The sequence below is a fragment of the Caretta caretta genome, chromosome 6 (genome assembly GCF_965140235.1).
Source record: "Caretta caretta isolate rCarCar2 chromosome 6, rCarCar1.hap1, whole genome shotgun sequence".
Taxonomy (NCBI): domain Eukaryota; kingdom Metazoa; phylum Chordata; order Testudines; family Cheloniidae; genus Caretta; species Caretta caretta.
The window spans coordinates 9,281,324-9,309,156 of record NC_134211.1 but is presented as its reverse complement, the minus strand read 5'-3'; the positions used below and the strand labels follow the sequence as shown (position 1 = coordinate 9,309,156).

The following is a 27,833-nucleotide window of genomic DNA, read 5'->3' as shown; positions in this document are numbered from 1 at the left end:
TGCTGCTTACCTAAAGTGGCTAAGGGGTGGCAGCGGCATGCACCGGGGCCAGGGCAGACTCCCTGCCTGCCCTGGCCCCATGCCGCGCCGCTCCGGGAAGCGGCCGGAACCAGGTCCCTGCGTGGTCCCGGGGGGCGGGCAGGGCTTTGTACAGGGCTTCCCTTACTGCCCTTGACACGCCTCCAGGTACCTCCCCCGAAGCTCTCATTGGCCGCGCACGGTTCCCGGTTCCCAGCCAATGGGAGCTGCGGGGGGTGCCTGGAGGTGAGGGCAACATACGCAGCCCTCTGCCCCCCCTTCCCCGCCCCCAGGGGCAGCAGGGACGTGGTGCTGGCCGCTTCTGAGAGTGGCACGGGGCCTGCAGCACCATGGGGGCAATACCGCGGGCCGGATCCAAAACCCTGATGGGCCAGATCCGGCCTGCAGGACGCAGTTTTCCCACCGATAGTCTAGAGGGCAACTAAAACCTGCAGCTGGGCTGTGCCAGTTGATGGGGCTCAGCCTAGGGGCAGTTTAATTGTGGTGCAGACATTCGGGCTTCTGCTGGAGCCTGGGCTTTGGGACCCTGCTCTGTGTAGCTCAAGAATAAATAAAGTTGGTCCAGAAGGAGATATTACCTCCCCCACCTTTTCTCTGTAATATCCTGGGACACACTGTTGTAGCCATGTTGAACGCTAGTTCCCGCCCAAGAAAGAGGGCAGGCCCTAGGAGGGAGTGACTGGGAAGTGAACCACCCCTGTACTCATCCCACAATGCCACTCCAGTGCCCCACTCTCACCCTGCAATAGTGGCTCCAGCAAGGTCCTGTGGGGTTGACTGGGCCCAATGCCCTGCTCTGGGCATTGCATCATGGCTGGAGGGGCTGCAGTGCATGGTGACAGAGGGTCAGGTGTGCCGGCTAAATGTAAGTGGGGCTGTGACCTGGTGCTCCGGGTTGCTGCGACACTCACTGACGTTTGGCTTGCCTGTCCCATCATGACAGAGGGTCAGGAGGACGCCGCCTCAGAAGTGGTGCTACTCTTTGTGCTAGGATACAACACCCACAGCAGGGGGCCAGGCTTAGCTCCCGGAGCCACCACTGTGTGGTGAATCACAGACACGGAAAACACTGTCTATTACTTCTTTTACACTGCGCAAACCCGCACCCATAATAATGGTACAAACTTTCAAACCTCCCAGAACCCTCCCAGATCCGTGGACCACTGTACGTCTGCCTCACCTGCAACAGCTCTTCCTCTACCCGTGTGTAAACTTTGCCATGCTGAGTTGAGTTGTTTGTCCTTTCAGATGTTGCTGACGTTTGAGGATGTGGCCTTGTATTTCTCCCCAGCGGAGTGGGCGCTGCTGGGCGAGGAGCAAAGGCAACTTTACAAACACGTCATGTGGGAAAATTACCAGACTCTGGTCTCGTTAGGTGAGGAGCTGTGTCTGTGAGATCAGGGCCCCAGTGCACTGGGTGCTGCACAGAGACACACTAACTGAGATGGAGCATTGGTGTGAGTGGTTGGGTGGAGAGGTGTCTATGGGGTCGGAAGGAGGGGTGCATGGGTGTGGATGGATAGAGGCATGTTTAATGGAGCAGAGCAGCCCTTTCAGGGGGAGACAAGGTTGGTAAGGCAATATCTTTTATTAGGCCAACTTCTGTTGGTGAGAGAGAGAAGTTTTTGAGCCACACGGAGCTCTTCTTCAGGTCTGGGAAAGCAAAACTACTCTCTCTCACCAACAGAAGTTGGTCCAATAAAAGATATTACCTCATTCAGCTGATCTCTCTAATATCCTGGGACTGATATGGCTACAACTACACTGCATATCTTCAAGAGTATGCACTTCTACCCATGGTCGCTAGGGCTCCACAGTTTAGTGCAAGAGAATTGTGTCTCTTGTAGTTCCCCGGACAGAGCACATAGGCAGAAAAGGGTTGTGTGTTCGTTAGGTCTACAGGATGAAAGGCCAGCCAACGCCATAGTTAAGGTGAAAGACAGACTGGGTTCATCTGTGCAGGAATAAAAGACCCCTGGCATAGGCCCAAGACCTATGGGTGGCCTGGGTCAGTTGACTCAGGATGTAGAGCTCAGGTTGTGGGGCTAAAAATTGCATCGCAGATGTTCATGTCCGAGTTGGAGCCTGGGTTCTGGGACCCTCCCTCCAAATATCCACTCTGCAATTTTACAGTCCAACGGCCCAAACCCAAGTCATCTGGCCCAGGCCAGCTACAGGTGTTTTATTCCTATGTAAACATATCTGCAGGAGAAAGGGGGGTGCTGAGTAACTGAGTAAATCTCCTAGGGTAAGGAGAAATATCCAGCATTTGTCACATCTGTTCCCCTCAATCCCTTGAGACATCGCAGTCCTCTCCATCTGCCCTTTCCACAGGTGCCAGGTTGTTTGCAGCTCAATATCCCACCACTGCCGGGCACCAGGAATGTTGACCATAAGTTGCAGTACATGTTTCCATAGAAAAAAATTGCCTATTAGCCTTCACATTTAGCTCATTGCCTAATTAACAAACATTGCATATGGAGCGGTGCAAAGTGCAACAGTTGTGTAGCTGGAAGTGCTTAGCTTAGATCTAATGGGCGGTGATGATTTTCTCTAAGCAGGAATCCAAACCCCCAAGCCAGTGGTGATCTCCAGCATAGAGCGAGGAGAAAATCTGTGTGTGCCAGGTCCCACAGAAGATGAAGATGGGGACATCCTGAGAGGAACCCACCCAGGTGAGGAAGGAGTTAAACTGATGTGCAGGGATAGAAGGAAGGCAGCTGGAATCCTGATTGTGGTCCAGGTGACAATAAATCCCCGATTGTTAGTCTTTTAGTCTATTGTTGGTAGGCTTTCTTAGAACAGTATCACGTTGTCAGCTCTCATTCAATGCATGATCCACTTTAACCACCACATTCTTTTCTGCTGTACTGCTGTAAAGCCAGTTATCTCCCATTTTCTATTGTGCATTTCATTTTTCCTTCTTCGGTGAACTAATTTGAACTTGTGTTTCTTCAATTTCACCGTGTTGATTTCAGACCAATTCTCCAGTTTGTCAAGATTGTTTAGAATTCTAATCCTGTCCAAAGTGTTTCTAATCCTTCGCTGGCTGTCTGAATCATTGGCTGAGCAGCACTTGGGAATTTCCCTTCCGAGTTCAGGCCCAGTTTTCTAGGGACCCAACATCGTTCCATCACTTTATTGGGCTCTCTGTTGACATTAATAAGAGATTTTCTTATTATTCTCCAGGACTGGTTCGGAGGCAACATGTTATGGGAATGAGGAGACCTGGACTCTATTCCTCATTCTGCCACTGAACTGCTGGCAGACCTTGGACAATGTTGTATTAATTCATATAGATTACATGGGCCCAGAGAGACAAAGATGTTAACATGACACTGTTATGGCCAGCATTGAAGAGCGTTAAATAAGGTTTGGGACTTGGAATACAGAGACAGTAGTCTGCTCAGTACCATGGAAATCACCATGAAAAATTCTTTCTAACCTTTCATTAAGTATACAGAAAAAGAAGGAAAAAGAGTTAAGACATTTTAGGTATAACGTAAGACTTTTATTTTGACAATGTCCCTTGTTGCCTTTCCCTTTAGCAGGAGAGAGTCTTTAGTCAAAAGGCCTCTGTTTGAAAGTCTTTTCGATGGTATTAAAGACGGTAATAACTGTCCTCCTGGGGAAAAGAGAAGCAGCTAGTTGAAATGGGCTGGAGCTGTTGTTGCTATTATTAAAATCCAATCCCATTTCATAGATTCATAGATATTAAGGTCAGAAGGGACTATTATGATCATCTAGTCTGACTTCCTGCACGATGCACACCACAGAATCTCACCCACCCACTTCTGATAAACCTCTGACATATATCTGAGCTATTGAAGTCCTCAAATCATGGTTTAAAGACTTCAAGGATCAGAGAATCCTCCTGCAAGTGACCCCATGGCCCCATGCTACAGAGGAAGGCAATAAACCTTGGGGGGAGAGATAGCTCAGTGGTTTGAGCATTGGCCTGCTAAACCCAGGGTTGTGAGTTCAATCCTTGAGGGGGCCATTTAGGGATCGGGGCAAAAATTGGGGATTGGTCCTGCTTTGATCAGGGGGTTGGACTAGATGACCTCCTGAGGTCCTTTCCAACCCTGATATTCTATGATTCCAGGGCCTCTTCCAATCTGCCTTGGAAGAAAATTCCTTCCCGACCCCAAATATGGCAATCAGCTGAACCCTGAGCATGTGGGCGAGATTCACCAGCCAGATACCCAGGAAAGAATTCTCTGTAGTAACTCAGATCCCATCCCATCACAGGCCATTGGGCCTATTTACCATGAATATTTAAAGATCAATTAACTACCAAAATCATGTTATCCCATCATACCATCTCCTCCATAAACTTATCGAGTTTAATCTTAAAGCCAGATAGGTCTTTTGCCCCCACTGCTTCCCTTGGAAGGCTATTTCAAAACTTCACCACTCTGATGGTTAGAAACCTTTGTCTAATTTCAAGTCTAAACTTCCCGATGGACAGTTTATATCCATTTGTTCTTGTGTCCACATTGGTACTGAGCTTAAATAATTCCTCTCCCTCTCCGGTATTTATCCCTCTGATATATTTATAGAGCGCAATCGTATCTCCCCTCAACCTTCTTTTAGTTAGGCTAAACAAGCCAAGCTCCTTGAGTCTCCTTTCATAAGACAAGTTTTCCATTCCTAGGATCATCCTAGTAGCCCTTCTCTGTACCTGTTCCAGTTTGAATTCATCCTTCTTAAACATGGGAGACCAGAACTGCACACAGAATTCCAGGTGAGGTCTCACCAGTGCCTTGTATAACGGTACTAAAACCTCCTTATCCCTACTGGAAATACTTCGCCAAATGCATCCCAAGATGGCATTAGCTTTTTTCACGGCCATATCACATTGGTGGATCATAGTCATCCTGTGATCAACCAATACTCCAAGGTTCTTCTCCTCCTCTGTTACTTCTAATTGATGCGTCCCCAGCTTATAACTAAAATTCTTGTTATTAATCCCTAAAATGAATGACCTTACACTTCTCACTATTAAATTTCATCCTATTACCATTACTCCAGCTTACAAGGTCATCCAGACCCTCCTGCAGGATATCCCGGTCCTTCTCTAAATTGGCAATACCTCCCAGCTTTGTATCATCTGCAAACTTTATTAGCACACTCCCACTTTTTGTGCTGAGGTCAGTAATAAAAAGATTAAATAAGAATGGTTCCAAAACCAATCCCTGAGGAACTCCACTGGTAACCTCCCTCCAGCCTGACAGTTCACCTTTCAGTATGACAGGCTGTAGTCTCCCTGTTAACCAATTCCTTATCCACCTTTCAATTTTCATATTGATCCCCATCTTTTCCAATTTAATAATTCCCCATGTGGCACCGTTATCAAACACCTTACTGAAATCTAGGTAAATTAGATCCACTGCATTTCCTTTGTCTAAAAAATCTGTTACTTTCTCAAAGAAGGAGATCAGGTTGGTTTGGCAAGATCTACCTTTTGTAAAACCATGTATTTTGTCCCATTTATCATTGACCTCAATGTCCTTAAGTGCTTTCTCCTTCAAAATTTTTTCCAAGACCTTGCATACTACAGATGTCAAACTAACAGGCCTGTAGTTACCCGGATCACTTTTTTTTCCTTTCTTAAAAATAGGAACTATGTTGGCAATTCTCCAATCATACGGTACAAACCCTGCGTTTACAGATTCATTAAAAATTCTTGCTAATGGGCTTGCAATTTCATGTGCCAATTCCTTTAATATTCTTGGATGAAGATCATCTGGGCCCCCCGATTTAGTCCCATTAAGCTGTTTGAGTTTCGCTTCTACCTCAGGTATGGAATATCTACCTCCATATCCTCATTCCCATTTGTCATGCTACCATTATCTCTAAGATCCTCTTTAGCCTTATTAAAGACTGAGGCAAAGTATTTGTTTAGATATTGGACCATGCCTAGATTATCCTTAACCTCCACTCCATCCTCAGTGTTTAGCGGCCCCACTTCTTCTTTCTTTGTTTTCATCTTATTTATATGGCTATAGAACCTTTTACTATTGGTTTTAATTCCCTTTGCAAGGTCCAACTCTACTTGACTTTCAGCATGTCTCACTTTATCCGTACGTGTTCTGACCTCAATAAGGTAGCTTTCCTTGCTGATCCCTCCCATCTTCCACTCCCTGTATGCTTTCTGCTTTTTCTTAATCATACAGCTGGTCTACAACTCCTGCCGATGAATTTTTTCCCCTTTCTTGGGATGTAGGCTTCCGATAGCTTCTGCAGCTTTGACTTAAAGTAATCCCAGGTCTCCTCTACCTTTAGATCCATAAATTCTTCAGTCCAATCCACTTCCCTAACTAATTTCCTTAATTTTTGAAAGTCAGCCCTTTTGAAATCAAAAACCCTAGTCGCAGATTTATTTTTGTTTCTCCTTCCGTTCAGTTTAAACTGAATTAGCTCATGATCACTTGAACCAAGATTATCCCCTACAACCATTTCTTCTATGAGGTCCTCACTACTTACCAAAACCAAATCTAAAATGGCATCCCCTCTAGTCGGTTCAGCAACTACTTGATGAAGGATTCCATCAGCTATCGCATCTAGGAAAATATGAGCCCTATTATTATTACTAGCACTCGTCCTCCAGTCTATATCTGGGAAGTTAAAGTGTCCCATGATCACGCAGTTTCCATTAGTATTTACTTTATTAAAAACATTAAAGAGGGCTCTATCCATATCCAAATTAGATCCCGGTGGTCTATAGCGCACCCCAAGCACTATCCCAGGGGAGGCTCTAGTAGTTTTCTTCCCCAATGTGATTTTTGCCCAGACGGACTCTGTCTTATCCATTCCATCGCTTCTTATTTCTTTACGTTCTACCTCATCATTGATATACAATGCTACTCCACCACCTTTACCTTTATTTTGGTCTTTCCTAAACAGCACATACCCTTCAATACCTGTAGTCCAGTCATGACTTCTATTCCACCCTGTTTCTGTTATCCGTATAATATCTGGTTTCACTTCCTGCACCAGTAGCTCTAGTTCCTCCATTTTGTTACCTAGGCTCCTCGCATTGGTGTCCTAGGAGACAAAACAGAACAAACCCACATGAGGGAAGAGAAGAGAACAGCATGGATAGAACATGTGGCTTCTGACTCGGGTTTACTCTTACTTGCCACTTCACAGCTGGAAAAACACAGGCACGGCACACGGTCTGATCAGCCAATTGGAGACCTGCCTGGCAAACCTGTCCCGTGTTGGTCTGTTCTGGACAATGCGTTTGGCTGCTTCTTTGATCACAGGCTTACAGCAATGTGGCAAACTGGCATTTTTGCCCAGCTAAGGCAGACTCTTATTTACTCGAAGGCAAATGGAGAAAAATAAGGAAGAGAAGAAATATGATGGGGAATGAAAATAATTCATGAGGGTTAGGCGGGACGGAGACAAAATCTCACATTCCAGGTGATTTGGGGGAGTTAGCCAGAACTGGTAACGGTGGCAGTATCCTCCGGCTCCCTCTCTCTGGTCCAGTCTTGTTAGGACATTTTTTAGGATTAGGACGAAGAAGATCTGGCGTTCCAAAAGAGTATCAGGAGTGGCAGCATGATGGTATTACTCACCACAGCAGTTGTTGGCACGCTCCTGCTGTTGCTGTTTTTTCAGTCAGCAAGGGTTGCATTCAGTTCCACTCCTTTATTTCCCCCCGAAAGTGTTTTCTTTTGAGAAACCCCAAAAGGAAGTAATGGGCAAAATAGCCCAGCCCCTCATTGTTTTTCTGCCAGTTAGGCCTAAATTCTAACTCAGTCATTTTGGTTCGTTAATGTCCAGTTCCGCACTTCTCTTGTTTACAGCCATCATTTTATCACTGTCCTTGAATTGCATTGTAGGCCTCTTTTGTTTGGACTAATTCCGTCATCTTGTTTATATTTTGCACCTTTTCCATCTTCATTTATTGTTGTAGGATATTGTAACACTTTATAAACTTTCCCACAGTTTTTACAGTTATACTGGCAATTAGGGTAAATTTTTGGGCCCAATTATTACAACAGCAAGTTACTCTTTTGGCTCAGGTTCTCTCCCACCCTTTATGTATTTAGTATGTAAGCTTTTCAACATCAGGGTGATCTCTCTGTGTAGCACTTGGTGCTATGAAACCACAAGCTGAGTTGTGCTACCACAATACAAAGTAACAGTCAAGCCTCAAATAGCTTCTCCTCTTGTATGTTGTGGAACTAGCATGACCAGATAGCAAGTGTAAAAAATCGGGACAGGGGTGGGAGGTAATAGGAAAAAGCCCCCAAAATCGGGACTGTCCCTATAAAATCGGGACATCTGGTCACCCTATGTGGAACCCACTGTCCAAGAGTGACTATAAATGAGTAATTTACAGTGCAGGGGAAAGGGCTTCTGTCAGTGATGTTCGTTTGGTCCATATGATGTCAATCAACGGCCTTTTGTCTTGGTGCAGATTTTCCAGATACGGTGGAGACCTGGGACTGGTCAGCAATCGGAAGCTCCTTGGGCTTCTTCCTCACACGAAGATATTCCTCTGGAGCAGGTAGGGAACCTGCCCTCTCTAGCAGTGGGAGCCGGAGAGCTCATTTCAGGAATCGTCCATCAGCTGCAAACTCTCCCCTCACAGAGCATTACAATACGGATTGAAGCCCAAACATGAGAAGAACTACAGCTCCTCACCCAGACAGCCCCCTAGAAACTCCATCTCTCCCCTTACGCAGATTCCTCCAGTCTCTCCCCCTCCCTCATTTTCCACAGAACATGGAGCCATTCGGATCCATCACAGTGTGAGTCCCTCGGGAGAGGGGTGTCAGTGCTGGGTCTGTGGTGATGCTGTTCTCCCCACTGAGATGGGCCTCAGATTAGGGAGAGAATCGTGGGTGCCGATTTTCACGTTTGCTTGTGGGGCTGTTATCAGAGCCTATGAGACACTGATCTCTTCCTCCTTCCCCAGCACTGAGGCCCCTGGGAGATTGGCCTCTTGCACTGAACTGCCGATGGCCAGCCCTGCTCTGAGGGGAGAGGCATGGGGCTCCCTTAGGCACATCCCCCTGCTGGGAATATTAGTGGTATCCCTTTCTGAGCAGCACAAGAAATAACATCTGAATTCTCTTCCCCACCAAGCAGGGGTGAGAAAACTGAGCAGGGCTGAGGGGCAGACTCCTGAGGAAGAGTCTGGCAACCTGGAGTCACCCAGGCCTTTCCCAGGAACACCAGTGGAGAGCCATTCCCAGAAATCTGAGCGGGGAAGGCTCCACAAGAGACAGTGCAGGCTCCAAAGGCAGAGGAAGCACCTGACTAGGAAGGAGTCAGGAACCGGAAGAGGCCATCAGAGGAGATCCAGGCCAAATCTAAAGCCTCCTGCAGAGGGAAAAGCTGAGCCCAAAAAGAGCCTATATACCTGCCGTGTGTGCAGGGAAGAATTCAAGGTGCAGAGAGACCTGATAAGCCACCACTGGATGGTTCATAGGAGACAGGAACTGTATCACTGTAGCGAGTGTGGGGAGAGCTTTAGGAGAAAGAAGGAGTTCAGAGCACATGGAAAAGCTCACAGAAAGAAGAGAGACCATCCCTGTTCTGAGTGTGGGAAGATATTCCACCAGTTATCGCATCTCACTGCCCACCAGAGAATACATACAGGAGAGAGACCCTACTGCTGTGCTGAATGTGGAAAAAGATTCTTCCATATATCGGCTCTTAATATCCACAAGAGAGTCCACTCAGGAGAGAGACCCTATGCCTGCGCTGAGTGTGGAAAGCGATTTATGGATTCATCAACATTTCGTAATCATCAGGCAATCCACTCAGAAAAGAGACCCCATCGCTGTAACCAATGTGGGAAAGGCTTCAAAGTTACATCAAGTCTTACTAGACACCTGAAAATCCACAGCGAAGAGAGACCCTTCTTGTGCCATGAGTGTGGGAAAACATTTTGTCTGCGAGAACATCTGATCAGACATCAGAGGATCCACACTGGGGAGCAGCCCTATTGCTGTGCTGAGTGTGGGAAAAAATTCAGTCTCCTTCAAAGTCTCAGGAGACACCGGGAAATTCATAGTACGGGGAGATTCCATTGCTGTGCTGAGTGTGGGAAAGTATTTGGTCATCCAAACAGTCTCACTAGACACAAGCGAGTACACACTGGCGAACTCTATCGCTGCACTGACTGTGGAAAAGGCTTTGTCCGTCTACAACATCTCACTCGCCACCAGAGAATCCACACTGGAGAGAAACCCTATTGTTGCACTGAGTGCGGGAAAAGTTTCACCCAATTGTCTGGCCTCGCCAACCACCTGAGAATCCATTCAGGAGAGCGACCCTATCCCTGCACTCAGTGTGGGAAGCGCTTTGCTCACTCATCATCTCTCACTGAGCATCTGAAAATCCATTCAGGAGAGCGACCATATTCCTGCATTCAGTGTGGGAAGCACTTTGCTCGCTCATCATCTCTTACTCAGCATCAGAGAACCCACCCAGGAGAGCGACCATATTCCTGCACTCAGTGTGGGAAGCGCTTTGCTCGCTCATCATATCTTACTAAACACCAGAGCACCCACTCAGGATAGAGACTCCTGACCCTTGTGTTCGATGGAGGGAACCTCTTCAATCTCTTACTTCACCCGTTCCCAAAGTCTGTAAAAGTGGGAGAACTTGCTCCCACTCTGAAATGTTCCCACCTCTTCAGTAAGCAGACACAAATTTAGGTGCTGAGTTTGTTAAAATTATTTTGTGTAGTTTTGGAGATGGAAGCAGATGGAAGCATTTAACCCTAGAGGTACCGAAACATTCCATTGTGAGCATTATAGGCTGCAGCTGGGACAGAGATGATTGGAGTCAGGACTGCAGTTTGGAGTCCATGAATCAAACAAATCAATCAAACAGCCACAAAACAAATTGATCAGCAGAACCAGGTCAGTGTCTCCCTGTTTCTCAAGTGGGGAAATCCATGGCCATGCCTCTCTGTCGGAGGGCGATGACGAGATGTGACTTTGTCACTGTTGTCTCATCGTTCTTGGAGGGAATAAAATAATACAATAGAATTATGAGTCTGAAATGGCTGCGTTGCCATGTGTGTAAGTGAAGACCTGCAATCTTCCCTGCAGTGCTGACTTTATCCGTGACTGCCTTTCTTTTTGGAGCAGGTTATGCCAGCTGCATTTCAGTTCAGTTGTAATATTCTCTAAACACTTATTCCCACTCTAGAAATGGGGTTGTTAGAGCTTTGAACTACTAAAAATCTGACAGAATACTCTGCTCGTGCTAACCTTTATTTTGCTAATTTACTAGTAGTTAACTTGTTCGAATCTTTGTTTATTGTATATGCGACGTCTGTCAGACGCAAGATGTATGCTCTCTTAAGGTTTGCCAAATATGAACTGTGTGCTAGGTACAGTTAGTGCAAATGTTTCCTTGATCTAATGCTACTTGTGTGCTATGGTCTACTGCCAGCTAAACTGTTGTGTACATAATTAGATAAGTAAAGGTGTGTAAGGTCTGTGGAATTTGGAATTTTCTGCCTCCTAAATGTGGAGAATACAAATATGAGCTAAACTGTGCTCATAGTTTGAAACAGAGTGAAGATGTAACTGCTGCAAGACAGGTTTCAGAGGGGCAGCTGTGTTAGTCTGTATCAGCAAAAAACCCACGAGTCCTTGTGGCACCTTAGAGACTAACAAATTTATTTGGGCATAAGCTTTCATGGGTTGTGATCCGCTTCATCAGATGCATGGAGTGAAAGATACAGTAGGCAGGTATAAATAGACAGCACATGAAAAGATGGGAGTTGCCTCACCAAGTGGGGGGTCAGTGCTAATGAGGTCAATACAGTCAGGGCGGATGTGGCCCATTCCCAACAGTTGACAAGAAGGTATGAATATCAGCAGAGGAAAAATATTACTTATTGTAGTGCTAATGAGGCCAATTCAGTCAGGGTGCCAGCAATGCCCCTCTGCCATGTACATTGTCCAAACCAGACAGTCTCTATGCAAAAGAATAAATGGACAGAAATCATACTTTCTTGTCAACTGTTGAGAATGGGCCACATCCACCCTGACTGTATTGGCCTCGTTAGCACTGACCCCCCACTTGGTAAGGCAACTCCCATCTTTTCATGGGCTGTCTATACCTGCCTACTGTATCTTTCACTCCATGTATCTAATAAAGTGGGTCATAACCCACAAAAGCTTATGCCCAAATAAATTTGCTAGTCTCTAAGGTGCCGCAAGGACTCCTTGTTTGTTTATTTATTTATTTATTTTTTGCTGCAAGACAGTTCTCTAGATAAACAAATTGAGAACCGGAAAAATGGCTAAAGGACCAAGAAAGGTTAGTCACGGAGCTTTCTTGAATTGTAACTGTCCATATAATTTATGTGAAAACATTACATGTCGGTCTGAAACAATTTGGTTGAATATTGCTTTCGGTTGATTTTTTTTTCATACATATGGTATGACTACTGTTAAATCAGATACAAAATAGAAACTCAGTGGGGTCTGATATTTAGCAGAGTGTAGACCAGATGCAGAGTTTCAGCTTGCGGAATGACATATCCTTGTCTCACTTTTCAGGGCACTGTAAGTGCCATGAAAGTATTTTATTACTTACAGCCAATCACATCCCAGTTCTAGGTTTGAATAATTATTAAATCTATTAATTTACTGATAGACACTGTTATGAATCTCAATCCACATTTATTCTGGTGAAATGTTTGAAAAGGTCTCACACCCTGATGAATAAAGAGGGGGCCTGGAACTCAGGGTGCTGGGGGTGCAGGTGCAGCAGCACCCCCCGGTTGAAGTGGTTTCCATCCTACACAGGGCGCCCAGCCCCCCACTGTAACATTGGTGCAATACCCGCCTTTGCACAAGGGATGGGAGCCACCAACCCACAGGGAAGCGACTTCACCCCGTCTCCCCTAGTGGCTCCCCCTGCAACTCGCTTCCCCGACCGAGATGATTAAGGGTTAAACCCACAGAGCTCGGGGTCCTCCACAGCCTAGACAGGCCCAGGCATGACTGCGCGAGGGGGCGGGCGAAGGGAGGGACCTTCTCGTGCCCGCCGCGGAGACCCGGGGGCCGAGCCCGGCCCGAGCGGCGCGTGCGGGAGCGAGCCCCCTCTGCAGGCTGCAGCCCCGGCGCGCGGGGCGGTGAGCGGGGCCCGGGGAGGCGCCGCCAGAGGCAGCCGCGGAGGGAGGGAGGGAAGCGGCCGCAGAGGCTGCGAATCGCTGCCTGGGGAGGAGGCTGCTGGTGCCGGAGCCGAACCGCGCCTGGGACCGGAGCCACCCCCCGGGGGCCGGTCTGTGCAGCGGAGCCCGGCAGGGTCCGCGCCCCAGCCAGCGAGAGCCCGACCGAGACGCCCCCGCTCGCTGACGGGGGCAGGCGGGACCCTTCCCCGGGGAGGTGCTGCGGGGGCTGCCGGGTTCTGACCCCTCCCCGCAGAGCAGGCACCGGCCGAGGCTGGGGGGCGGCTCCGGTCGGTCGGTTCCTCTGGCCTGTGCCACGGGGGCTGGGACCGGCCCGCTCGGGACACCGGGCTCGGCGCCGGGCCGGGGCCGCTGCACACACCGGCGATGGGAGCGCGGGGGGAGGCTGCGCTGGGTCCGTGGGTACCGCGGGGGGAAGGTTCCTTCTGTGAGCGCCCCATCGGGCAGCGTGCTGGGGATTCAGCCCGGGGCCTCCAGCGCTACCAGCCTGGGCTGCTCCTGCTTGAGCTGCAGGCTCCCAGGGTCTGTGCAGATGGCAACTGAAACCTGCAGCCGGGCTGTGCCAGCTGATGGAGCTCAGCCTAGGGGCAGTTTAATAGCAGTGCAAACATTTGGGCTCCTGCTGGAGCCTGGGCTTTGGGACCCTGCTCTGTGTAGCTCAAGAACAAATAAAGTTGGTCCAATAAGAGATATTACCTCCCCCACCTTGTCTCTGTAATATCCTGGGTCCAACACAGCTACAACACTGTAACCCTAATTCCTGCCCAAGAAAGAGGGCAAGCCCAGGGAGGGAGCACCTGGGGAGTGAACCAACCCTGCACACACCCCACAATGCCACTCCAGTGCCCCAAATTCACCCTGCAGTAGTGGCTCCAGCAGAGTCCTATGGGGCTGCCTGCCCCCAGTGCCCTGCTCTGGGCATTGCCTCATGGCTAGAAGGGTCGTAGTGCTATTCAGGTTTGGTCTGCCCAGCCCCCCAGCATGGTGACAGAGGGTCAGGTGTGCAGGCTAAATGTAAGTGGGGCTTTGACCTGGTGCTCCAGGTTGCTGTGACACTCACTGACGTTTGGCCTGCCTGTCGCATCACGACAGAGGATCAGGAGGACGCTGCCTCAGAAGTGATGCAGCTCTTTGTGACAGGATACAACACCCACAGCTGCGGGCCGGGCCCAGCTCTCGGAGCCACCACTGTGTAGTGAATCACAGACGTAGAAAACACTCTTCATTACTTTTTTTATGCTGCGCAAACCCGCACCCATAATAATGGTACAAACTTTCAAACCTCCTAGGGCGCTCCCGGTTCCATGGACCACGATACATCTGCCTCACCTGCAACAGCTATTCCTCTACCAGTGTGTAAACTTTGCCGTGCTGAGTTGGGTTGTTTGTCCTTTCAGATGTCGGTGACGTTTGAGGATGTGGCCTTGTATTTCTCCCCAGCGGAGTGGGCCCTGCTGGGCGAGGAGCAAAGGCAACTTTACAGACACATCATGTGTGAAAATTACCAGATTCTGGTCTCATTAGGTGAGGAGCTGTGTCTGTGAGATCAGGGCCCCACTGCACTGGGTGCTGCACAGAGACACCGTAACTGAGATGGAGCATTGGTATGAATAGTTGGGAGGAACAGTGTCTATGGGGTTGGAAGGAGGGGTGCATGGGTGTGGATGGATAGAGGTGTGTTTAACTGAGCAGAGCACCCAGGGGGGACCAGGTGGGTGAGGTAATATCTTTTACTGGGCCAATTTCTGTTGTTGAGAGAGAGAAGCTTTTGAGCCACACAGAGCTCTTCTTCCAGTCTGGGAAAGGAAAACTCTCTCTCACCAACAGAAGTTGGTCCAATAAAAGGTATTACCTCACTCAGCTGATCTCTCTAATATCCTGGGACTGAAAGGTCTAAAACTACACTGTTTTGAACTGCATATGTTCAAGAGGATGTACTTCCACCCATGGTCACTAGGGCTCCACAGTTTAGTGCAAGAGAATTCTGGCTCTTGTAGTTTCCAGACAGAGCACATGAGCAGAAAACAATGGTGTGTTCTTCAAGCCTACAGTATGAAGCCAACACCACAGTTAAGGAGAAAGGCAGACTGGGTTCAGCTATGCTGGTGTATGCTGGGTTAATCTATGCTGCTCTGGCTGGCCTGGGTCAGTTGACTCAGGACGTGGGACTCAGACTGTATGGCTAAAAATTGCATTGTAGATGTTCTCGGGCTGGTGCCTAGGCTCTGGGATCCTCCCTCCAAATATCCACTCAGCAATTTTACAATCCCACCACTGCCGGCTACCAGGAGTGTTGACCATAAGCTGCAGTTCATGTTTCTAGGGAAAACAATTGCCTATTAGCCTTCACAATTAGCTGATAGCCTAATTGGCACAAACATTGCATGTGCATCTGTGGAAAGTGCAGCACTTCTGTGCCTAGAAGTGCTTAGCGGTGATGCTTTTCTCTAAGCAGGAATCAAAACCCCCAAGCCAGTGGTGATCTCCAGCATAGAACGAGGGGAAGATCTATGTGTTCAGGGTCTCACAGAAGATGAAGATGGGGACATTCTGAGATGTACCCACCCAGGTGAGGAAGGAGTTAAAGTCATATGGAGGGATCGAACAAGTAGCTGAAGGCAGCTGGAATCCTGATATGTTTTGGCCAAAGTGACAGTAGATCTCAGAATGCTAGTCTTTTAGTCTAATATTAGGCTTTTTTAGAACAGTATCACATTATCGGCTACCATTCAATTTGTGATCCACTATAACCGTCACGTTCTTTTCTGCTGTACTGCTGCCAAGGCAGTTATTCCCCATTTTCTATTGTGCATTTCATTTTTCCTTCCTAAATGAACTATTTCATACTTGTGTTTCTTGAATTTCACATTGTTGATTTCAGACCAATTCTCCAGTTTGTCAACATCATTTTGAGTACTAATCCCGTCTATCAAAGTGTTTGTAACCCTTCCCTGGCTGTCTGAATCATTGGCCAAGCAGCACTTGGGTGTCTCCGTTCCAAGTTCAGGCCCAATTTTGTAGGTACTTAACATTGTTCCATCACTTTTTTGGGCTCTCAGTTGACATTAATAAGGGATTTCGTTATTACTCTCCAGGATTAGTTGGGAGACAACATCATGTTGTGGGAGTGAGGAGACCTGAACTCTATTCCTCATTCTGCCACTGAGCTGCTGGCTGACCTTGGACAATGTTGTATTAATTCATATAGACTACATGGGCCTAGAGAGACAAAGATGTTAACATGACACTGTCATGGGCAACATTAAAGAGTGTTAAATAAGCTTTGGGGTCAGGAATATAGAAACAGTAGCCTGCGTAGTACCATGGAAAACACCACAACATTTTTTTTCTATTCTTTTATTAAAGATACAGGGAAAAAAAAAAAGGAACAAGAGATAAGGCATTTGAAATGTCAGGGATGACGTAATACTTTTATTTTGACAGTGTCCCTTGTTGCCTTTCCCTTTAGCTGGAGAGAGTCTTTGGACAAAAGTTCTCTGTTGGAAAGTCTTTTAGATAGTATTAAACATGGTAATAACTGTCCTTTTGAAATATCAAAGCTCTTGGAGCTGTTGTTGATATTATAAAAATTCGATCCCGTTTCCTAGGAGACAAAAAAAGACAAACCCACTCAAGACGGAAGAGAAAAGAACAGCATGGATAGAACATGTGGCTTCTGACTCGGGTTTACTCTTACTTGCCGCTTCATGGCTGGAGAAACACAGGCACGGCACATGGTCTGATCAGCCAATTGGAGACCTGCCTGGCAAACGTGTACCAGCGTTGGTCTGTTCTGAACAATGTGTTTGGCTGCTTCTTTGATCACAGGCTTACAGCAGGTTGAAAACTATGGCAGTTTTGGCCAGCTAAGCCAGACTCTTACTTATTAGAAGGCAAAGGGAGAAAAATAAGAAAGAGAAGAAATATGATGGGGAATGAAAAGAATTCATGGGAGTTAAGAGGGACAGGGGCACAAAAATCTCACATTCCAGGTGATTTGGGGGAGTTAGCGAGAACTGGTAACGGTGGCAGTATCCTCCAGCTCCCTTTCTCTGGTCCGGTCTTGTTAAGACATCTTTTAGGATTAGGATGAAGAAGATCTGGGGTCCCAAAATCAGGATCAGGACGGCAGCTTGATGGTATCGCTCACTGCAGCAGTTGTTGGCACGCTCCTGCTGTTGCTGTTTTTTTCAGTCAGCAAGGGTTGCATTCAGTTCTGCTCCTTTATTGTCCCCTGAAAGTGTTTTCTTTTGAGAAACCCTTAAAGGAATTAGTAGGCAAAATAGCACAGCCCCTCATTGTTTTTCTGCCAGTTAGGCCTAAATTAAACTCAGTCATTTTGGTTCGTTAATGTCCAGTTCCACACTTCTCTTGTTTACAGCCATCATTTTAACACTGTCCTTGAATTGCGTTATAGGCCTTTTTTGTTTGGACTAATTCCATCATCTTGTTTATATTTTTCACCTTTTCCCATCAACATTTGTTGTTGTAGGACATTGTAACACTTATAGATTTTCTCACAGTTTTTACAATTAAATGGCCAATTAGGGTAAAATTTGTGGGCCCAATTATTACAACAGCAAATTACTCCTTTGGCTAAGGTTCTCTCCCACCCTTTGTGTATTTAGTGTATAAGTTCTTCAACATCAGGGCGATCTCTCTGTTTTTTTGTGTAGCACCTGGTACTATGGAACCATGATCTCAGTTGTGCTACCACAGTACAAAGTAACTGTTGAGACGCAAATAGCTTCCCCTCTTGTGCATTGTGGAACCCACTGTCCAACAGTGACCATAAATGAGTAATTTACCGTGCAGGGTAAAGGGCTTCTTTCAGTGATAATCATTCAGTTCATATGATGTCAACCAAAGACTTCTTGTCTTGGTGCAGATTTTCCAGATGCAGAAGAGACCTGGGACTGGTCAGCAATTGAGAGCTCCTTGGGCTTCTTCCTCACACAGAGCTCTTCCCCTGGAGCAGGTAGGGAAGCAGCTCTGCCCTTTCCATCAGTGGGAGCCAGAGAGCTCATTTCAGGAATCGTCCATCAGCTGCAAACTCTCCCCTCCCAGAGCATTACAATACGGATTGAAGCCCAAACATGAGAAGTGCTACAGCTCCTCACCCAGACAGCCGCCTAGAAACCCCATCTCTCCCCTTACGCAGATTCCCCCAGTCTCTTCCCCCTCCCCCATTTTCCATAGAACACGGAGCCGTTGGGATCCCATCATAGTGTGAGTGTTCCGTGTGTGTCCCTCGGGAGAGGGGTCCTCAGTGCTGGTGTGTGGTGATGCTGTTCTCCCCAGTGAAATGGGCCTCAGTGTAGAGAGAGGATTGTGGGGGCTGATTTTCACGTTGACTTGGAGGACTATTAGCAGGGCCTATGGGACACTGACCTTCTCCTCCTTCCCCCAGCACTGGGGCCCCAGAGAGTGTGGCCTCTTGCACTCAACTGCCAATAGCCAGCCCTGCTCTGAGGGGAGGGGCATGAGGCTGACTCAGGCACATCCCCCTGCTGGGAATATTAGTGGTTTCCCTTTGTGAGCAGCACAAGAAATAACATCTGTACTCTCTTCCGCACCAAGCAGGGGCAAGGACCCTGAGCAGAGCTGAGGGGCAGACTCCTGAGGAAGGGCCTGGCACCCTGGAGTCACTCAGGCCCTTCCCAGGGACATCAGGGAAGAACCATTCCAAGAAATCTGAGCGGGGAAGACACCACAAGAGGCAGGGCAGGCCACAAAGGCAGAAGAAAAAGCTGATCAGGAATGAGCCGGCAACCTCAAGAGGCCATCAGAGGAGATCCAGGCCATATCGAAAGCCTCCTGCAGAGGTTAAAGCTGAGCCCAGAAAGAGCCTGTTTACCTGTCGTGTATGCAGAGAAGAATTCAAGGTGCAAAGAGACCTGATAAGCCACCACTGGATGGTTCATAAGAGACAGGAACTGTATCACTGTAGTGAGTGTGGGGAAAGCTTTAGGAGAAAGAAGGAGTTCAAAGCACATGGGAAAGCTCACAGAAAGAAGAGAGACCATCCCTGTTCTGAATGTGGGAAGATATTCAACCAGTTATCACTGCTCACTGCCCACCAGAGAATCCACACTGGAGAGAGACCCTATCATTGTGGTGAGTGCGGAAAAAGATTCTTATACTTATCAGCTTTTACCATCCACAAGAGAGTCCACTCAGGAGAGAGACCCTATGCCTGCGCTGAGTGTGGAAAGCAATTTATGGATTCGTCAACATTTCGTAATCACCAGAGAATCCACTCAGAAAAGAGACCCCATCGCTGTAGCCAGTGTGGGAAAGGCTTCAAACTTACATCAAATCTTACTCGGCACCAGAAAATCCACAGTGAAGAGAGACCCTTCTTGTGCCATGAGTGTGGAAAAAAATTTTGCCTACGAGAACATCTGATCAGACATCAGAGGATCCACACTGGGGAGCAGCCCCATTGCTGTGCTGAGTGTGGGAAAAAATTCAGTCTCCTTCAAAGTCTCAGGAGACACCAGGAAACCCATATTACGGGGAGACTCCATCGCTGTGTTGAGTGTGGGAAAGTATTCCGTCATCCAGACAGTCTCTCTAAACATCAGAGAGTGCACACTGGGAAACTCCATCGCTGCACTGACTGTGGAAAAGGCTTTGTCTATATGCATCATCTCACTCGCCACCAGAGAATCCACACTGGAGAGAAACCCTATTGCTGCACTGAGTGTGGGAAAAGTTTCACCCAACTGTCAGGCCTTACCAACCACCTGAGAATCCATTCAGGAGAGCGACCCTATCCCTGCACGCAGTGTGGGAAGTGCTTTGCTCACTCATCATCTCTCACTGAACATCTGAAAATCCATTCAGGAGAGCGACCATATTCCTGCATTCAGTGTGGGAAGCACTTTGCTCGCTCATCATCTCTTACTCAGCATCAGAGAACTCACTCAGGAGAACGACCATATTCCTGCACTCAGTGTGGGAAGCGTTTTGCTCGCTCATCATATCTTACTAAACACCAGAGCAGCCACTCAGATTAGAGACTCTTGACCCTTGTGTTTGATGGAGGGAACCTCTTCAATTTCTTACTTCACCCGTTCCCAAAGTCTGTAAAAGTGGGAGAACTTGCTCCCACTCTGAAATGTTCCCACCTCTTCAGTAAGCAGACAGAAATTTAGGTGCTGGGTTTGTTAAAATTATTTTGTGTAGTTTTGGAGATGGAAGCATTTAACCCTAGAGGTACCGAAACATTCCATTGTGGGCATTATGGGCTGCAGCTAAGAGAGAGATGACTGGAGCCAAGACTGCACTTTAGAGGTCCTGGTTTATCCTAGGCTGTTTGCTCACTGCAGCTCCCATCCTCTCACACTCCACAAATCAAATTAATTGTTTCATTTCTTCTGGGATTTTTGGGTTTGGAAAAATTGGCAAAGATTCTGGCAGAGACTGAAAAGGAGCTTTTGTCTCTTTAGTTAATGAAAGGCTGTGACACCTCCTCTGTGCCCCTCATAGTACTGAATCAAAAGGAAGGGTGTTTTTATTTGGCTTTGAGAGAAAATTATGAATCAAGCTGTCTTAGTAGTTGGCTTCATGCACAATGCAGCCAGGGCTCTGTCTTCATACCTAATTGCCAGACAAGCAATACCAGCTAGGACCTGAGGTTTGGAGAGTGGAGTTTCCAGGTCACTCAATGATGATACAGCTAAAGTCAAGATACCCCTTTTCTGAAATAGCCTGTCAGACAATGTATCAGAGACAACATTTCTAAGGAACAGTGCCAACAGGTGGTGTGGGACTGTACTTTGGTTTGATGCTGCATTTCTTGGTGGATAGATAAGTCAGATTTCCATCCCCTGCTCTCTCCGAATCAGCTCTCATGTCCTTCTCGGAATAACCATATTAAGTGAATCATAGAATCATAGAATATCAGGGTTGGAAGGGACCTCAGGAGGTCATCCAGTCCAACCCCCTGCTCAAAGCAGGACCAATCCCCAATTAAATCATCCCAGCCAGGGCTTTGTCAAGCCTGACCTTAAAAACTTCTAAGGAAGGAGATTCTACCACCTCCCTAGGTAACGCATTCCAGTGTTTCACCACCCTCCTAGTGAAAAAAGTTTTTCCTAATATCCAACCTAAACCTTCCCCACTGCAACTTGAGACCATTACTCCTTGTCCTGTCCTCTTCTACCACTGAGAATAGTTTACAACCATCCTCTCTGGAACCACCTCTCAGGTAGTTGAAAGCAGCTATCAAATCCCCCCTCATTCTTCTCTTCTGCAGACTAAACAATCCCAGTTCCCTCAGCCTCTCCTCATAACTCATGTGTTCCAGACCCCTAATCATTTTTGTTGCCCTTCGCTGGACTCTCTCCAATTTTTCCACATCCTCCTTGTAGTGTGGGGCCCAAAACTGGACACAGTACTCCAGATGAGGCCTCACCAATGTCGAATAGAGGGGAACGATCACGTCCCTCGATCTGCTCGCTATGCCCCTACTTATACATCCCAAAATGCCATTGGCCTTCTTGGCAACAAGGGCACACTGCTGACTCATATCCAGCTTCTCGTCCACTGTCACCCCTAGGTCCTTTTCCGCAGAACTGCTGCCTAACCATTCGGTCCCTAGTATGTAGCTGTGCATTGGGTTCTTCCGTCCTAAGTGCAGGACGCTGCACTTATCCTTATTGAACCTCATCAGATTTCTCGTGAAAGATCCTTCTTCATTACAACAGGATACATTGTGGTGACAGGTGCTTTAACTTACATCTCTACCCATTGAGGCTTCTCGAGCTCCCCATCCTGTTCCTGTGGGGCTCAAGAACAAACAGCATGTTGTTTGGTTATGGACTGCCGTCTTTATCATATTGATGGAAGATGCAAATGCTTGACCTCTATGGATGCTGCTGTCATGATTAGAGTGTCTACATTACTTACCCAACATCTAATTCATTGTGCCATCAGAAGTCATACACCAGAAAAAAGGGCATGGGCAGGTGTCAAGGCTGATTCCCACTCTGGCACTTTGAGTGCAGAAGGTGGGGGCCTGCAAGGATTCAAAACGTTAATACTTGCCACTCCTTGCTTGTATTAAACTCTCAAGGTTACAGCTTCTCTCTGACCTTGGACGGGTAGATGCTGCCACCACTCAAATGCAAAGCCCTTGGAACTCAGGAAGGAACACTTGGGAAGTCCTTTCTGTGGGGTACCCTTAAGCCCTTTCACTCCCTCCTCCAGGGAGGAGCTGAGAAAGAAAACACAGGAAATTAGCTGTTGCCCCCAGCTAATTAAACAACATATGCACAAACCTCGTAGGACACCAAAAATCCAATCCTGTTCTTTAAAAAGGTAAATTTTATTAAAAACAAAAAGAAAGAACAAAGATCTGGAATTTAGGCTTTTGCTAGATTTTAAAAGAGCAATTCCAAAAAATAAGCACCCAAAATAGCTTTCTTGGGGGTTCAGCTTAAAGGTTACAACCAAACAAAAGTATCTGGGGTCAGCACAGAGGAGTCCACTAGCCATAAGAAATAAACGGAAATAAACCTAATTGTGTCTTTCTAAACATTCCTGATCTACTTACACATTTGGGGGTTCCAAATCAGTCGTTCTAGGTATGATTTGATGATCTATGATCATACCTGGCTTAATGTTTCTCATAGGATCACTGCTCCCTGTCCCCTCTTTCCTGGAGAACAACAACAGAGACAAAGGGGAAGTTTTTTCCCCCATTTTAAAAAATCTGGCTTCAAGATTAAACTCGATAATTTTATGGAGGAGATGGTATGATGGGATAACATGATTTTGACAATTAATTGATCTTTAATTATTCATGGTAAATAGGCCCAATGGCCTGTGATGGGATAGGATCTGAGTTACTACAGAGAATTCTTTCCTGGGTATCTGGCTGGTGAATCTTGCCCACATGCTCCATATTTGGGGTCGGGAAGGAATTTTTCCTTCAGGGCAAATTGGAAGAGGCCTGGGGGGGGGTTTCGCCTTCCCCTGCAGCATGGTGCACAGATCACTTGCTGGAGTATTCTCTGCACCTTGAAGTCTTTAAACCATGATTTGAGAACTTCAATAGCTCAGACATAGGTGAGGGGTTTATTGCAGGAGTGCGTGCCTGGGTGGGATTCTGTGGCCTGCATTGTGCAGGAGGTCAGACTAGATGATCATAATGGTCCCTTCTGATCTTAATATCTATGAGTTTAAGTTATAGCCTTCCCATTGGCTCTTTTGGTCATGTGCCCACTCCCTTTCCTTTTCCTGGGGGACTTTGTTAACCCTTTGCAGGTAAAGCAAGCAGAGAACAGCCACCAAGAGGGACTTTATAGCTAACTGGCTGGGCGGGTGTCCATAAAATGGAGCTACTCCCCACCCCCTTCATTTATCACAGCAGGGATGAGAGATGTCAGTTACTTCCTGTTATGCCTTTTTTTTTTTTTATAATTCGAATTTGTATCCCTGGATGCTTATGTGGCACTTTAGTGCCACCCAGGGCTTGTCTACACTAGACTTTATCACTTACCAAAACACTCATCCACATCCCTGAGAGATGTAAAATATACCAACCTAAGCTCTGGTGTAGACTGAGCTATGTTGGTGGGAGAGCTTTCGCCTCTCCCTTTGTCTCAGATGTTATGCTGACAGGTGAGCTCTCTCTCCCCCATCGGCTTTGAGCATCTTGAATGCTAGCTTGGTGTCTTGAACACTATTGGGAGATGTAGCACTTCTAGTGTAGATTAGTCCTAACACTGAGATGTACCTGGAGCTCAGCCTTGACACCAAGTGGCCAGGAATGCAGGAAACTCTGTGGGCAACTTTGCTTCACTTTGCAGGCTGGGACTCAGGTTTGGCACTTGTTGTAGGTGTTTTCTATAAACAACTTGTGGAGTTGCAGTCCCAGTCCAGAGTGTGACAGGGTATGAAATAGCCAGGGGTCATGGGGCAGGAACAGAGATGGGATCCTGCGTGGGAACAGGCAGCCCAGACAGCACTGTTTGAGGAGAAAGAGAGGGACTCCTAAATAGAGAGGGAGAGAAATCAGTCCCAGCAACATCCACAGATCAAACTGAGCAGCAGTACTGGGCCAGTGTCTCCCCATTCCTCAAGTGGGGAAATCTGTGGCCATGCCTCTCTGTCGGGGGGCGATGATGAGATGGGACTTTGTGTCACTGCTGTGTCATCATTCCTGGAGGGAATAAAATAATATAATAGAATTATGAGTCTGAAATGGCTGCCTCCCATGTGTGTAAGCGAAGACCTACAATCTTCCCTGCACTGCTGACTTTGCCATGTTCCAGTCACTCTTGGGAGATGATATTGGGGAGAAGCAGCCATCTTGCCTTTCTTTCTGGAGCTGGTTATGCCAGCTGCAGTTCAGCTTAATTGTAATCTGCTTTAAGATTGATAAATCTGCATTGTAACAAAGGAACAGCTTAAGGTTCCTGTCCAGACAAATCTTGTGTGTCCTAAAAACTCAGCAGGGGATGATTCTTTCACAAGAGAATGAACTATAAGAAAGGGGAAGAGGTGCCCCCAAATAGTCTTCTCTTTCTCTCTGCTCATGGCATCAATGACACCTGAAAGACAAAGAAAGTAACACCTCACTTGGGGAGGGTCCCTAACTGAAGGGATTCCTGCCAATAAAACTAATACAGCGTGTGGTGAGAGACTTCTGCTTGAATCCATTTAGCTAGATATGTTAGTTATTAGTTGTGTTTTACCTTTTATTTTCTTATAGCTACGGCTACGGTTTTGTCACAGAGGTTGTGGAAGTCACGGGATCCGTGACTTCCAAAGATCTCCGTGACTTCAACCCTGGCATTTGAAGGGTCCCACTGCCTGCCGTAGTGGCAGGGAGCTGTGAGGTACCCCCTCCGCCTGAGTCAGTAGCCCCCCAAGCTCTCCGCTGCCATGGGCAACAGGGGTACCCCACCGTTCCCAGCCACAGGTGAGCTCTTTCCCATTGGCTTGAGCATCTTGAATTCTAGCTTGGGGTCTTGAGCACTAGTGGGAGCTATAGCACTTCTAATGTAGATTACCCCTAACACTGAGATGTACCTGGATCTCAGCCTTGACACAAAGTGGCAAGGAGTGCAGGAAAAATCTCTGGGCAACTTTGCTCCCCTTTGCAGGCTGAGACTCAGCTTGCTGTCTGTGTTTTCTGTGAACAACTTGTGGAGTTGCAATCCCAGCCCAGAGTGTGACATGGGTATGAAACATCCAGCGGTCATGGGACAGGGACAGAGGTGGGATCCTGCGTGGGAACAGGCAGCTCAGAGAGCATTGTTTGAGGAGAGAGAGACCAGCCCCAGCAACATTCACAGGTCAAACTGAGCCACAGTAGCGGGCCAGTGTCTCCCCGTTCCTCAGGTGGGGAAGTCCGTGGCCATGCCTCTCTGTCGGAGGGCAATGAGGAGATGGGACTTTGTGTCACGGTTGTGTCAGCATTCCTGGAGGGAATAAAATAATACAAGAGAAATAGCCGTCGGAAAGATTCTGTGTGTGCGTGTATGTGTGGCCCTGCAGTGCCGACTGTGCCATGTTCCAGTCCCTCTCGGGAGATGATGTGGGGGGAGAAGCAGCCATCTTGCCTTTCTTGCTGGAGCTGGTTATGCCAGCTGCAGTTCAGCTCAGTTGTAATCTGCTTTAAATCATTATCTGTATTCAAAAAATGGGGGTGTTAGAGCACTGAATTAGTTAAAATCTCCCAGAATACTTTGTGCTCATGCTAAGCTTTATTGTACAAATGTACTAGTAGTTAAATTGCTCTAACCTTTGTTCATAATATATGCAGAATCTGTCAGATGCAAGATGTATTCTTTCAAGGTTTGCCAAATATGAACTGTGTGCTAGGTACAGTTAGTGTACATGTATCTGGTTTTTATGCTACTTGTCTGCTATGGTCTGCCGCCAGCTAAACAGTCGTGTGCATAATTAGATGATAAAAGGTGTGTAAGGTCTGCAGAATCTGGACTTTTCTGTCTCCTGTATACATCAGGGTTACATTCTTGAAAAGGGCGATGGATACTGAAATTCAGTTGGAGATGATTCATGCAGAAGAGAATTAACTATAAGGAAGAGGTGCCCCCAAGTTTCCTCCCTCTCTCTGCTCATGGCATCAACACCACCTGAAAGACCAGGAAAGTAACACTGCACTTGGGGAGGGTCCCTAGCTGACAGGATTCCAGCCAATAAAACTAATACAGCATGCAGTGAGAGACGTCTGCTTTGAATTCATTTAGCTTGTATAGTTATTAGTTGTGTTTTACCTTTTATTTTCTTATAACTAAGGCTATGTTTTTTTTCCCCACAGAAGTTGCAAAATTCAAAGAATCCGTGACTTCCAAAGACCTCCATGACTTCAGCCCTGGCATCTGGGAGCTGCAGGGTCCCACTGCCTCCCATAGCAGCAGGGAGCTGTGAGGTACACCCACTGCCTGAGTCAGTGGGCCCCCAAGCTCTCTGCCACCATGGGCAGCAGAGTATCCCACAGTTTGTAGCTGCTGCCGCAGGCCAGGGGGTACCCTGCAGCTTCTGGCCACTGTGTGGCACAGGGGAATCCCTGCAGCTCCTGACCCACTTGGGGGGCATGTGCACCCCCACAGCTCCCCCCTGCAGCGATGGCAGGGGGATTCCCTGCTCCCCACTGCTGGAGAGGGGGCAGGAGGACCCTGCAGCTTCTCTCCACTGCTGGTGGCAGGAGGACCCTGGAGAGCTGAACCCCCACTGGTAGTAGGGGCCCCAAGAGCTCCAAGCCACTCCACAGCTGCCCAGTCCCTTCCCTTTTTATCATGGATATTTTTATAAAAGTCAGGGACGAGTCACAGGCCTCTCTGAATTTTTCTTTATTAACAATCCCATGAACAATCCCTCATTACTTGTAATCACTTAAAAAATTCTCTGTAGTTTTAACTTGCAGTTAACTTGTAATATTGTTTCATCAAATCCAGTGTGTTTGGATTGAAGGGTTTGAGAATCTCCATATTCGATAACAGCTGTTCAATATTCCAGATGGAACCATGGTTAAAGTCACAATTATACTGACCATTTCCAATCAATAAAATCAGTGAGTCTGGTTATCTGACGTCTCAACGCACTTACCATCAGATCCCGAAGCGGATAAGAATTATTGTGCATCTCTCTCTTGTTTAATTAATCTGAGCTTGACTAAACTGCCTCTGCAGTACATGTTATGGAAACTGTGCCAGCCCCAAATGTTAAACAATTATGAGATTTTTCTAAAATATAAAAGTTGGAGGTTTTTATTTGCTTTAGGTTTGAGTTGTTAGGGTGCACTTGTTTCATGTTTTAAAGGTTTACTCTACTACCATGAGGGCTAGAAACTTATCTTTTGTAATGAAAGAAAATTCTGCAATGCAGTGGAGACAACCTGAACCCTTGTACCACCCCTACCCCCTGAGTGCCATCCCCATCCCTCCCTTCAACCAGCTTTGGCACTTTCCCACGCAGACAGACTCTCCTGATCTGTATCTGGGCTCACATGACAGTTGCTGAGTGATCAGGATGGGCTCCAGGTTCAGGTTATCATTATGGTCCTTTTTATGTAATCCTCAGACAGAATAATTTAATAGGAACCTGATCTGCAGTCACAGGCTCCTCT

The 27,833-nt window shown here is 47.2% G+C and overlaps 1 protein-coding gene across 1 annotated transcript; it reads left to right on the top strand.

Annotated features, from left to right (window-relative positions):
- On the top strand, window positions 1-27,291 carry LOC125637918 (uncharacterized). Its single transcript, XM_075129077.1, is given in 9 exon segments — window positions 1-1,414; window positions 2,601-2,714; window positions 8,477-8,566; window positions 9,148-10,664; window positions 13,022-13,168; window positions 14,623-14,749; window positions 15,681-15,794; window positions 18,114-18,203; window positions 18,806-27,291. Coding segments are annotated over 9 exon segments (3,768 nt in total). The 5' UTR covers window positions 1-1,287; the 3' UTR covers window positions 20,248-27,291.
- The last annotated feature ends 542 nt before the right edge of the window (window positions 27,292-27,833 follow it).